Raw genomic sequence first — 12,037 nt, 5'->3', positions numbered from 1 at the left:
TTTCTCATAACAAATAGAAAAAAATTTTAAATATATAAATAATAGATGAAAATACTGACTTTTTCATCAAGGCCATGTTATTAGCTCTAAATGAACCATAAAATATTGTCAGTATAAACAGACACCTTTATTTATTTATTTATTTTTTTGCCTCTCCCTTCCCCGCCCTCCCTCTTTTTTTTTTTTTTAAAGAGACACCTTTAGAAAAAATGTATAATAATGCATATTTTTAAAAAAACCAATATATATATCAAGGTTAGTCTCTTGCATTTGAACTACCACAATATTTCATATCAGCAACAAAAACTTGGTAGGAAAATCTCTATTTATAGAATCACTAACAATAAAAGATCCAAACTCTAACATAAGGAGGATAAGATTAAGTGAACTGAGTGCTGTACATAAAAAAAGGATCTTGGGAGTCCACCTATGTTCTGGTTTATCAGCAGGAAAGACCAAATCAAGAGAGCTGGTTGTTTTTGTTTTTTTTTTAACTATAAAAACACTAGATAACTAAACTAGTCTGAAAACGAACTCTACTTATATAGTTCAATATAACAGTATTATATACAATATAACAGTCTTGTATTCATGTTAAATTCTTGGTCATGACTGATATATTTTTAGTTATACAAGAGAATGTCCTTGTCCTTAGGAGAAATGCACTGACGTGCTTTGGGATAAAGTGAAACAATGTCACCAACTTTCTTTCACATGGTTCAGAAAAAAGTGGTGGGGTAGGGAAGCAAACAGGAAGAATAAAACAAAATTTAGCAAAACTGATGAATCTAGGAAAACCACATACAGGTGCTCGCTATACTATTTTTCAAAATTTTCTGGAAGCTTAAAAATATTCAAAATAAAAAAGAGAAAACAACTTAAAAGTAATTATTTGTTGGGAAAAATAGTATTTACTTAAATGAATATTACTAAGTTGTTTAAACCACAGGAAATTATCCAATCCTTTTGTTTAACTCTAAAATTTTATGGGTCATAGCCACCTGAAGGTTTTTATTTTAATATTCTTTTGGGATTACGTCAATTACTCTCTCTCTGACAGACCCACAAAATAACTAGAATTCCTACTTACAATAAAGGTATACAAGTGCTAAAAACACAAGTATACATTTAATATTTTTAAACATAAAATTCAGAGCTTTACATAATGAGTATTTCTATTGAGAATGTCAATGTTAAGTTTAAATATATATAATTATGAACTAATGGAATTTATTTTCACTCATGATTCACAAATGGGGCTATCAAGACAATTTCTAGAACACAAAAATTTAAATGAAGTCAGTATTTTAAGCATCATGATACAGTTTTCCACCCAATTCATTACCTCTGTGTGCTTCAACTTTCTCAACAGAAGAGGGGTAACAGTACTTACCTCACAAATTGTTGTAAAACTTTGTCAAACCATTATTTGCAAAGTCCTTAGAACAATGCCTACTCTACACAGTGAAGGATTGATGGTGAAGCTGAAACTCCAATACTTTGGCCACCTGATGCAAAGAATCGACTCACTGGAAAAGACCCTGATGCTGGGAAAGACTGAAGGCGGGAGGAGAAGGGGACGACAGAGGCTGAGATGGTTGGATGGCATCACCAACGCGATGGACATGAGTTTGAGTAGGCTCCGGGAGTTGGCGATGGACAGGGAAGCCTGGCATGCTATAGTCCATAGGGGTCGCAAAGAGTTGGGCACAAAGGAGCGACTGAACTGAACACAGTGAAAGTGTTAGTTGCTCAGTTGTGTTGCTCCAGGAGTTAGTTGCTCCAGGCTCCTCTGTCCATGGAATTCTCCAGGCAAGAATACTAGAGTGGGTTGCCATTCCCTTCTCCAGGGGATCTTCCCGATCCAGAGATCGAACCCAAGTCTCCTGCATTGCAGGTAGCCTCTTTACCAACTGAGCCACCAAGGAAGCTGCAAACTGAAAGTCGCTCAGTTGTGTCTGACTCTTTGCGACTGTATAGTCCATGGAATCCTCTAGGCCAGAATTTTGGAGTGCGAAGCATTTCCCTTCTCTAGTGGATCTTCCCAACTCAGGGATGGAACCCAGGTCTCACACTACAGGCAGATTCTTTACCAACTTAGCTATCAGGGTAAAGAATAAAATAGATAACCAGTGGGAATTTGCTCTGTGATGTAGGGAGCTCACTCATACGTATGCCGACGGCCGATTCACGTTGATGTATGGCAGAAACTAACACAATAGCGAAGTGAAAGTTGCTCAGTCACGTCCGACCTTTTGTGATGCCATGGACTCTACAGTCCATGGACTTCTCCAGGCCAGAATACTGGAGTGGGTAGCCTTTTTCCTTCTCCAGGGGATCTTCCCAACCCAGGGATCAAACCCAGGTTTCCCGCATTGCAAGCGGATTCTTTACCAGCTGAATCACAAGGGAAGCCCAAGAATACTGGAGTGGGTAGGCTATCCCTTCTCCAGCAGATCTTCCCAACCCAGGAATGGAACTGGGGTCTCCTGCATTGCAGGTGGATTCTTGACCAACTGAGGTATGAGGGAAGGCCATAGTGGGTGAACAGTAATTCTTATCTAGTGTTATTTCTAATTGTACATAAAAGTTATGGAATGTTTATACAGGCTTTAAAAAGCAGTATCTTGCTAATATTGCCAAGGCTTATTTTAATACTCACCCCTAAAGTTCTATCAAAATTACCCTGTGATACATCAATTTCTTTTAATCAAATTGGTTCAAGTGAATTGATTCCTGACTTCTCTAAAGAAAGCTTTATGTCATATAGAAACTTTCACTATAATAATATTTATTGTGGAACCTGACCTGTGTAAGATAAATTAAACAGTAAACTTTAATAGAGTTATAAGCTGAATTACGTCCTCTCAAATTCACATTTAAGTCTTAACCCCTAGTACTTCAAAATCTATTTGGACACAGGGCCTTTAAAGAAGTAATTAAATTAAACTGGGGTTATTAATCCAACATAACTAGTATCCTCCGAAGAATAATTAGGACACAGAAAACAGAGAAGGATGACAGTATTAGGAAAGAAGGCAGCCATCTATAAGCCAAAGAGGGAGGCCTCAGAGGAAATCAAACCTGCTAACACCCTGATCTCAGACTTCTAGCCCCCAGAATTTTAAGAAAATTAATCTGTTATTTTAGTCACCCAATCTGTTGTACTGTTATGGCAGCCCTAGCAAATATACAGAAACCCATCTACTTTAGTTAAAAACACAATTAAAAGTAGTTATTTGAAGATAGTTACCCCTAAAATTTTTTAAATACTTAGAAGTTTGAAAATGCTGTTACATGACTGACTGCACAGACCCCAGGAAACAAAATGTAGGTTAGTGTCCATTTAACTTAATACAAGATATAGTGTTAAACAGTTCCCAAAACTGCACATTTTTCTTTTCAAATAAGTAAGAAATACTTACTTCCTTCCTCGAAATAATGGGGAAGTTGAGGTCTGTATTGGACTGACATTTCCATACGTCAACTGCTGTAATGACACAGCTCTAGACAAGCTACCAAAAACAAAGAAAGAACATGATAAAATTTCCTCTAACTCCAAATGTTTCATATAAAAAGGATCTGTGTCAAGTACAAACTGAAACTTACAAATAACATGGGCCAAAACAACAGTGCACTTACTCTGCATTGTGAAAGCTGAACTGTGCATCTATAAGCTGCTGGTGTGAGTAAAGACTTGGTGACAGGGCAAAGAAGTTATTATGTTGTTGATGGTTTGGAGTGAAAGGCGGGCGACCCAAAATTGAGTTTGGGAACATGCTCTTGTTCACTAAAAGACAACATGTATTCTTCTACCTAGAATAGTTTTAAAGACAAATTATTATAGATTAAAGACACTGAACTTTTTGATAACCAGTATCTACTATTTAATAAAGTTACCAAGTTACAAATTTCATTTATAAATTTATTTTCTCAAATAGATCTCTTAAGTCACAAAATACATAACAAAATAATAATGATAAATTTTAAATCTAGATTAACTCTATTATTCAAATGACACTAAAATCTATGCAAATTTCTAATTTCATAAATTACTGTCATAAACTTATCAACAACTCTCTTATAAATCAAGTTAACACCATTATACTTTGATAATAAAAAGAAACCACCCAAGAGATGTATTTAATGAAATCTACAATTTCTTACATTTATCCCCATTTTAATTTATTCAAAAGCATAAGCCTTCTTCATATGACAACCCAAGTCCCAGGATTTAGAGCTTACAGATCTGATCAAACAAGGGATGGAATTTTATTACCTAATAACTATTTATAAAACTCTGAGATTCCCCTCAAATTCTAAACAACTTATAAAAACAACAGCCAATAAGAGAGTTTGTTCTGCAGGAACAGAGAAAACCTATGTAAAACGCAATCAGAATCGTTCACTGCCCCTGCCAAGAGACTAGATATTTATTCTTTGCAATGACTGACCCCAAAAGGCTGTAAATTCACAGAGTGGGATAAAAAAACAAACTGAAAACAAATATTAAAGTCTACAAAGTAAAAATAGCATTCCCAGCTTATATTCCCAATACAAGCAATTAAAAAATTCATCTATGAAATAATGGAAAGAGAAATCATATAATATGGTAACAAAGAAATCTGTAACATAGAAGCAGTCGTTCACCAAGAAAATGTTAAGCTTGCTAGAAATCTACAATGAAGTCTACTACGGAACTGCCTACGTAGGCACACAGAAGCTTCCAATTTAGATTTCTAGAAAAACAACAGTCATGGATCATCAGAAGTTAAAAATTTTAAAAAGGCCTAGTAATAAATAGAAACACTTGGAACAAACGAAAGATGAGAGGAAAAAAAAACTCATTAATTTCATAATTAATGAAAAAAATACTGTATATGTAAAACAAGAATGTGTTGTTTAAAAAGCAAGAAAGGCTCTTGGAAATTACAAAATTAAAAGCAGAAATATCCAGCAGAAAGCTAAAAGAACACTGAGGAATGAACAAGAAAGAAAAACTGGTGAGGGCAGACAGGAGGCAAAATAGTAAGAGAAAAATATAAGCAACCAGGTGGTCCAACATCCAACACAACTTAAGTTCCAGAAAGAACAGAAAAGGAATTACCAAGAAAATAAAACAACATGGTCAGAACTGAAGAACACCAAGCCTTAGACTGAAAGGATCCAATGAGTATAGAGCACGAGATACACACGCACACGTCTATATACACATATATATATAAGCGCATATTACAGTGAAATTTCAGAATACCAGGTAAAAGAAGCTTATAAATATTACAGAGAAAGAAAATGTTATAAACAAAGGGATGGGGTGAATAGGTAACAAGGTCCTACTGTAAAGCACAGGGAACTATATTCAATATTCTGAGATAAACCATAATGTAGAAGAATGTAAAAAAAAGAATGTATATACATATGTATAACTGAATCGCTTTGCTGTATAGCAGAAATTAACACAACAGTGTAAGTCAACTGTACAATTAAAAAAAAAGAAACACACAAAGGGATGGTACTCAAAATGGCTTTGGACCACTCAATAGCAACAGTGGAAACAAGACAAAGAAGTGAATGCCTTCAAGGCTTCTGTAGGAAATGCTTTCAAGCTATAATTCTATACCCAATTATAGTATCAGTGCAAAAGGAGAATAAAAACCCTTTCAAGACATGTAAGGTATTGAAAAAAGTAAAAGAAAATCCCAGATCTAGGAAAAGGGAGTTCTCACACAGGTCAGAGACAGTAAATTCCCCAGGATGGTGGTGAAGGGAAGCTCAACAGCTTAAAATAGAACACACAAACAGAGGGCTACAAGAAGATACCCAAGGTGGAAAAAAAATGAACTGGTAGTTTACCTTATATATTTGACCAGAGAAGAGTTTGGCCAACAGAGCAGAAAAAATTAATTATAGGAACAGAAATGTAGCAAGTGAGGGCTTCCTGGTGGCCCAGTGGTTGAGAATCAGCTTTACAATCAATGCAAGGGACGTCAGTTCAATCCCTGGTCCTGGAAGATCCCACATGTCTTGGAGCAACTAAGCCCATGCGCCACAATTACTGAGCCCACCCACTGCAACTTCTGAAGCTGGTGCATTTAGAGCCTGTGCTCTGCAACAAGAGAAGCCACTGCAATGAGAAGCCCGCATACAACAATAAAGAGTAGCTCCCACTCTGAGCAACTAGAAAAAGCCTGTGTGCAGCACTGAAGACCCACCAGTCAATAAATAAATAAAGTCTTAGAAAGAAATGCAATAAGTTAAAAATAAATTACTGAAACTACAGACAAAACACACTCAAAAGGTCATATAAAAAAGAAAATATAGTCAGTTACCTACTTAGTTCTTAAAATAACATGAATATTTAACATGTTGATTTAAACAGAAATTATAACATGTATACAGGTGAAGTTGCTTCAGTCATGTCCAACTCTTTGAGACCCTACAGACAACAGCCCACCAGGCTCCTCTGTCCAGGCGATTCTCCAGGCAAGAATACTGGAGTGGGTTGCCATGTCCTCCTCCAGGGGATCTTCCAAACCCAGGGATCAAACCCACATCTCTTATGTCTCCTACACTGGCAGGCAGGTTCTTTACCACTAGCACCACCTGGGAAGCCCAAAATTATAATATATTTATATATTACTTACTACATTGTATTTATTTATAATTACATGTTATTATATTATATTTTACATATTATTTACATGTTTATATACATCATAATTTATGATGAGAGAGGCTACATAAAAGTGCTAAATCCTCATTTTCAATAGATGTCAATCTAAAAAACAAGTTATAAAAGTTGTGTTTTCTTTTTTTTTAGAACAACAGAGGAAAACAATATATATACTACTAAAAGAAATAATAATTGCCTCTGGAGATTGGGACCAGATGGCTTGAAAAACTAGAACAGGAGACAACAGGAGAGGAAAAAAAAGAAAGCTCTGGGAAGAAACAAATAAACCACTCACAGAAACTTTATTCCTTTTCAATTCTGAAAGATTAAAATTTCCTAGGCTAGCCATACATAATGAGACTCACCAGTTTAAAGTTCATAAGAGATTGTGCAGAAAAGCCACCATCAGATCCCAACCCAGGTGCCAGAGACAAGGTGCTACCTCCAGAAAACAAGAGTTTGTCAGCTTTCTTCAGAAGGCCTTTCTCTAGCTATAGGAGACTGATTTTTTTTTTAATTCCTATAATGTTTGCCAAACTATACTCTCTGATGTTTGCTGCTGCTGCTGCTAAGTCACTTCAGTCATGTCTGACTCTGTGCGACCCCATAGACAGCAGCCCACCAGGCTCCCCGTCCCTGGATTCTCCAGGCAAACACTGGAGTGGGTTGCCATTTCCTTCTCCAGCCTGTTGTTTGCTGCTTAGAGACAATATCTTGAACCAAGCAGGATTGCACAGCATTCTTTATTAAAAGTACTCTCAATAACAGTAGAATGCCAGATTTAAGGCTGTCCCTAATGCCACCTTCTCCCTTTACTTGGGTTCATACTCTTTCTTGGCCTCCCTGACTCTGCTTCTCTGATCCAACTTCCCAAAAAACAATTACTATGTCATAGGATTCATGAGAAAATGACATTAAATACAATTCATTATAAAGAACTGTGCTTGATATTTAATTTTACTGTAATACAGACATACAATATGGATCTGATCAAATAAGAGAAGGAATTTGTATTCAGAAAAACTAGAATTAAAATACTCTATATTCAGATTTATTTAAACCAGTCCATAGGTAAAACTCCAGATATTTTGTTTATGTGTACAAATATGTTTGTATTTTCTTCATGCTTGAGACCCAAAATGACATAATAGCCCAGATTATGGGCTTACTTCTATCCTATTATAAGGTCAGAATAAGGACAGAATAAGTCAAAAGATGTCTTGTGGCCCAGAAGTACTCTTCAAAGCTAAAGAAGTACTCTTAAAAGCTAAGAATGATTGCATACTTAGTTACTTTAGAGCAGTTACCTAAATCAGTGTATCCCAAATTCCAGATAAGCATCAAAGGTTTTGGAGCACCACCAAAGCAAAGAATCTGTCAATTCTCCTCAGATGAATTTTGGCCTTCAAGTCCAGCTTATTTAGGCCAACCTTGGAAGTGGGGAGAATCATTCCTAGGGAATTTAACCAATGACATTCAATGCTTTCCAATAGGTATCCTGCATAATCATCTAGAGATAAGGAAGTAAACCAAAAGCCCATGGATTTCTATTCCTTTCTAATATTTCTCTTAATATTAACAGACACACAAAGATAGTAATATTAAGGTACACACAAAGAGTCGTCCCTGACTCTTTGCAACCCACCCCAAGGACTGTAGTCCACCAGGCTCCTCTGTCTGTGGGATTCTCCAGGCAAGAGTACTGGAGTGGATTGCCATTCCCTTCTCTAGGGGATCTTCCCAATCCAGGGATCGAACCTGGGTCTCCTGCATTTCAGGGAGATTCTTTCCCACCAGCGCCACAAGAAAATCTACTCCCTTAATACATTCCAACACTAATTCTGATGAAGATAAAAATGACACCAAAATAATAACCTATTATAAACAATATCGGGCTTCCCTGGTGGCTTAGATGGTAAAGCATCCACTGGATCGCAAAGAGTCAAACACTACCAAGCAACTTCACAAAAAAAACACAAACAATAGACAATATAAGGGATCATTTTTTAAACAAAACAGAGTTTCTGAGAATAAAATCCAGCAAAACTACTATCACACCGGATTTAAGGGGACTTCCACAAAATTTTAAATTTTTTTCTTATATTCTGAACAAAAGGCTTTTTCAGCAAGTAGAGAAAAAGAAGATTACTCCACATTATCCACAGTACCAGGTATAAGAAATTTTATGATAAAGAAAATGCAGATGTTAGTGGTATCCTATTTTTCTTAGTTTGAAAGTTATGAACTTCTCAATCTGTCTTGACTACACAATGGAATAAATTTTGAACTGCTTTAAAACTGTTGCATTGGTTCCTGCCTTAAGGAGAGATTAAAGAGACACTTTTAAGGATTACTTCTTGACTAAGCAAGCCTACTGGGAAATTATACAGGTCTATCTGTAAATAATCATACATGAGACAAGGCTGTAATGGAGTAGTTTTCAAAGTAATTCCTAGTGACATAACCTTTGGTCCTGTAACTTAAAAATCGGAATTTCTATCCTAAACTTGACCTCCTCCAAAGAATTACAGAACACTCAAGATTACATAAACTCCTTCATCAAGATTTCCTAGGAAGTGGAATCTGCAGTTACCTGTCCACTTTGTCCAAATGCCTCTGATCCCCTAAACTTACTACTCTTCTTCACAATACAAAAAGTCTAACTCCTAAATCCTGCTCACCCTTTGTCAACCCATCCATAGGTTGTGAAAGAGACGTCCATTTGATTAAGAATTAGATCGCATCCAAGTGCTGAAAAATAATCGAGCCACATGATTCCAAAGGAACATTTCTTCAGTGCCTATTCCACACAGAGCCCGTTACGGGACATTTCCTACTGTTTAAAGTATTGTTACTGTCAGTACAAGGCTGTCGATGCCATGTTAAAAAGCCTTGCGGAAATGAAGCATACGAGAGTATTTACAAAAGTAGCATGTTACCTGTAATACAAACACATAGACTTAGTATTCACTTATGATCTTTCCGTAGAAAACCACACACCACACACCTGTTAAGTTGCCAATTTAGCTTGAGTTTCAGTTTCTTTTTTGTTCCCCTCACTGGTATACCAATATAAACAAACAACTGGTATTTCAGACAAAGAGGTGAGACAGAATCAAACAAGGCAGGGAACGTGGACGATTCAAAAGTTGGGAGACACATGTACCCCTTCGCGTTCTGGCCTAGAGAGTTGAAGAGGGGGCAAAAACAGAACACAGGGGGTACACAACAATCGGACAGTCCTAATCTGTGCATTTTCCTGTAACTCGAAGAACTGAGGCAATTTCACAACCACTCAGTGAAAAGTCTTAAGTTTCAAAGTATTTACCTTAGCTCTTCACCACCCTTTGAAACCCCATGCAGAGTCTCGAGACGCTCTTCCTCGTTTGGTCCTAGACTTGAGGACGGGACGCGAGGAAGACAAATGAGTGAAGAACGTCACAGTTCCTAAAATGCTTCAGCAAATTCAGCAGTCCGGGGGCCGCCCAGACCTCTGGGATATTGAGGAGATACCGCCGGAACCTCCCACACAAAACACTAGTTTTCGAAAAAGTTTCCGGCGCGCCGCGGCGCCCCGCCCCGCGCCCCCCAAACGGGCCTACAGGGAGGCTTCCCTCTCTTAAACCCGCTAACTCACAAGTGTCCTCGGGAAAGGACTGCGCAGGAGGGTCGACCGGCACCCCCAGCCCAGGAGCTCCAGGAGCGACGGCCTGGCGCGCTTGGTCCTAGCTTCCTCCCGAGCCAAAGGAGGTAGTGCCCACGCGGAATGGATAGGCCTGGCTTCGGGCTGAGCGCCAAGTCTCGGCCTCGGCAGCAGGGAGGAGCGACACAAGAAAAAGCAGGGCCGGCAAGGGTGTGGGAGCTCAGGGGCGGTGGCAAGAGACGGAAGACTAAAAAGAAACCGAAAAAAGGAGGCGTAGAAAGCCCTATCGGAAATACCCGGAAGACCGACGTGACCCGGATGGAAACAGCGAACAGGCAGCGGGAGGTCATACTTCCGGCAACGGCCTCGCTCACTCCTGCGAGCTCTTGGCTCGAATGCGCAGGCGCTCGAGTGTGCAGGCGCGCGGCTGGGGGCGTCACGGTTAGGCTGGAGGAAGGTCGTAGCTGCGAGCGCGTTGAGGCTGGGACTTCCTTGAGAAAGGCAGAGGGTTTCCCTGAACCCCATCTCTAAGCTCACATTCTGATAAGCATTTTTTTTTTTTTTTTTTAACCGGTCCTTCCTGTCTGCATGGAGTGACTCTTTCCCAGAGAAGCTTTTCTTGGCCTCCTGACCAAGTTTTTCCCTCACCCTTCTTCACCGATCAGTATTAAGCTTTATTTCTTTTTTTTCTCGTTAATGATCTGAGAGCTGCTTGGGGACCCTTATTTATCTATAAAGCCTGGACTAGTCCCTGTCCGTAGTAGCTAGCATTCACTAATTCAAAAAGTATTTAGTATTTCTTCTTGAGTGAGCTTTAATAGTTGTGAAAATATAAGCTGTCGGATTTACTCGTATAAAGCTGTTAACAGTATTTATTGTCCTTTTAAAATACACAGGACCTCACTCCCTGGTTCCTGAAATTAGTGATTTATGTCTTGTTTGTTTTTTTCTGATCGATCTGGTAAGAGGCATATTAACCTCACTGATTTCAAATCTCAAAATCAGCTTTTGGTTGCGTAGGTTTTCTCCGTTTTTCTTTTGCATTGATTTCTGCTGTTATGTTTATTTCCTTTCTTTTTTGTTGTTGTTTTTAAAATAATTTGCCAGGTTCTTGGAAACTGACGTCATTGATTTGAGATATCTCTTCCTTTGTAATACAAGAATTCAGTAGTACAGGTTTCCTTCAAAATACTGTTAGCTGCATCCCACACATTTTAATATATTGTGTTTTCATTTGACTTCATTTCAGAATACTTTTCTAATTTCCCTATGAGTTTTTTTCTTTGATCCTTTGGTTATTTGTGTGTTCTTTAGTCTCCAAGTATCAGATTTTTTTCTAGAATATCTGTTATTGATTTCTAATTTAATACCATTATCATCAAAGAATTTACTTCATATAATTTAAATCATTTTAAATTTATTGAAATTTGTCTTGTGGCCCACATGTGGTGGGTTTGTCTTGGTAAGTGCTCTGTGTACGTTTAAAATAAAAGTTTATTCTGTAGCTGTTGGATGAAATGTACAAACGTCAATCACACCAACTTGCCTGATACTAGGCTTCCCAGGTGGAGCTAGCTGTAAAGAAGCTACCTTCTGATGCAGGAAATGTTAAGAGATCAGGGTTTGATTCCTGGGTCAGGAAGGTACCCTGGAGGAGGGCATGGAAACCCACTACAGTACTCTTGCCTGGAGAATCCCGTGGACAGAGGAGTCTGGCGGGC

The 12,037-nt window shown here is 38.1% G+C and overlaps 1 protein-coding gene across 3 annotated transcripts in view; it reads right to left on the bottom strand.

The window, feature by feature from the left end:
• TENT2 (terminal nucleotidyltransferase 2) overlaps positions 1 to 10,399 on the bottom strand; it is a 59,163-nt gene extending 48,764 nt beyond the window's left edge. For 2 of the 3 annotated variants that reach the window (XM_061430051.1, XM_061430052.1), the window contains exons 1-3: positions 10,002 to 10,070; positions 3,643 to 3,816; positions 3,426 to 3,515 (exon numbers count right to left, since the gene is read on the bottom strand). In XM_061430051.1, coding sequence (XP_061286035.1) covers positions 3,426 to 3,515; positions 3,643 to 3,779 — 227 coding nt within the window. In that variant the 5' untranslated portion in view covers positions 3,780 to 3,816; positions 10,002 to 10,070. Of the gene's footprint in view, positions 1 to 3,425; positions 3,516 to 3,642; positions 3,817 to 10,001; positions 10,071 to 10,310 lie in introns of those variants that run through there. The other variant, XM_061430053.1, reaches the window with a different exon arrangement.
• Positions 10,400 to 12,037: the final 1,638 nt, after the last annotated feature.

The sequence above is a fragment of the Bos javanicus genome, chromosome 10 (genome assembly GCF_032452875.1).
Source record: "Bos javanicus breed banteng chromosome 10, ARS-OSU_banteng_1.0, whole genome shotgun sequence".
Taxonomy (NCBI): domain Eukaryota; kingdom Metazoa; phylum Chordata; class Mammalia; order Artiodactyla; family Bovidae; genus Bos; species Bos javanicus.
This window is presented reverse-complemented; position numbering and strand designations above follow the sequence as displayed.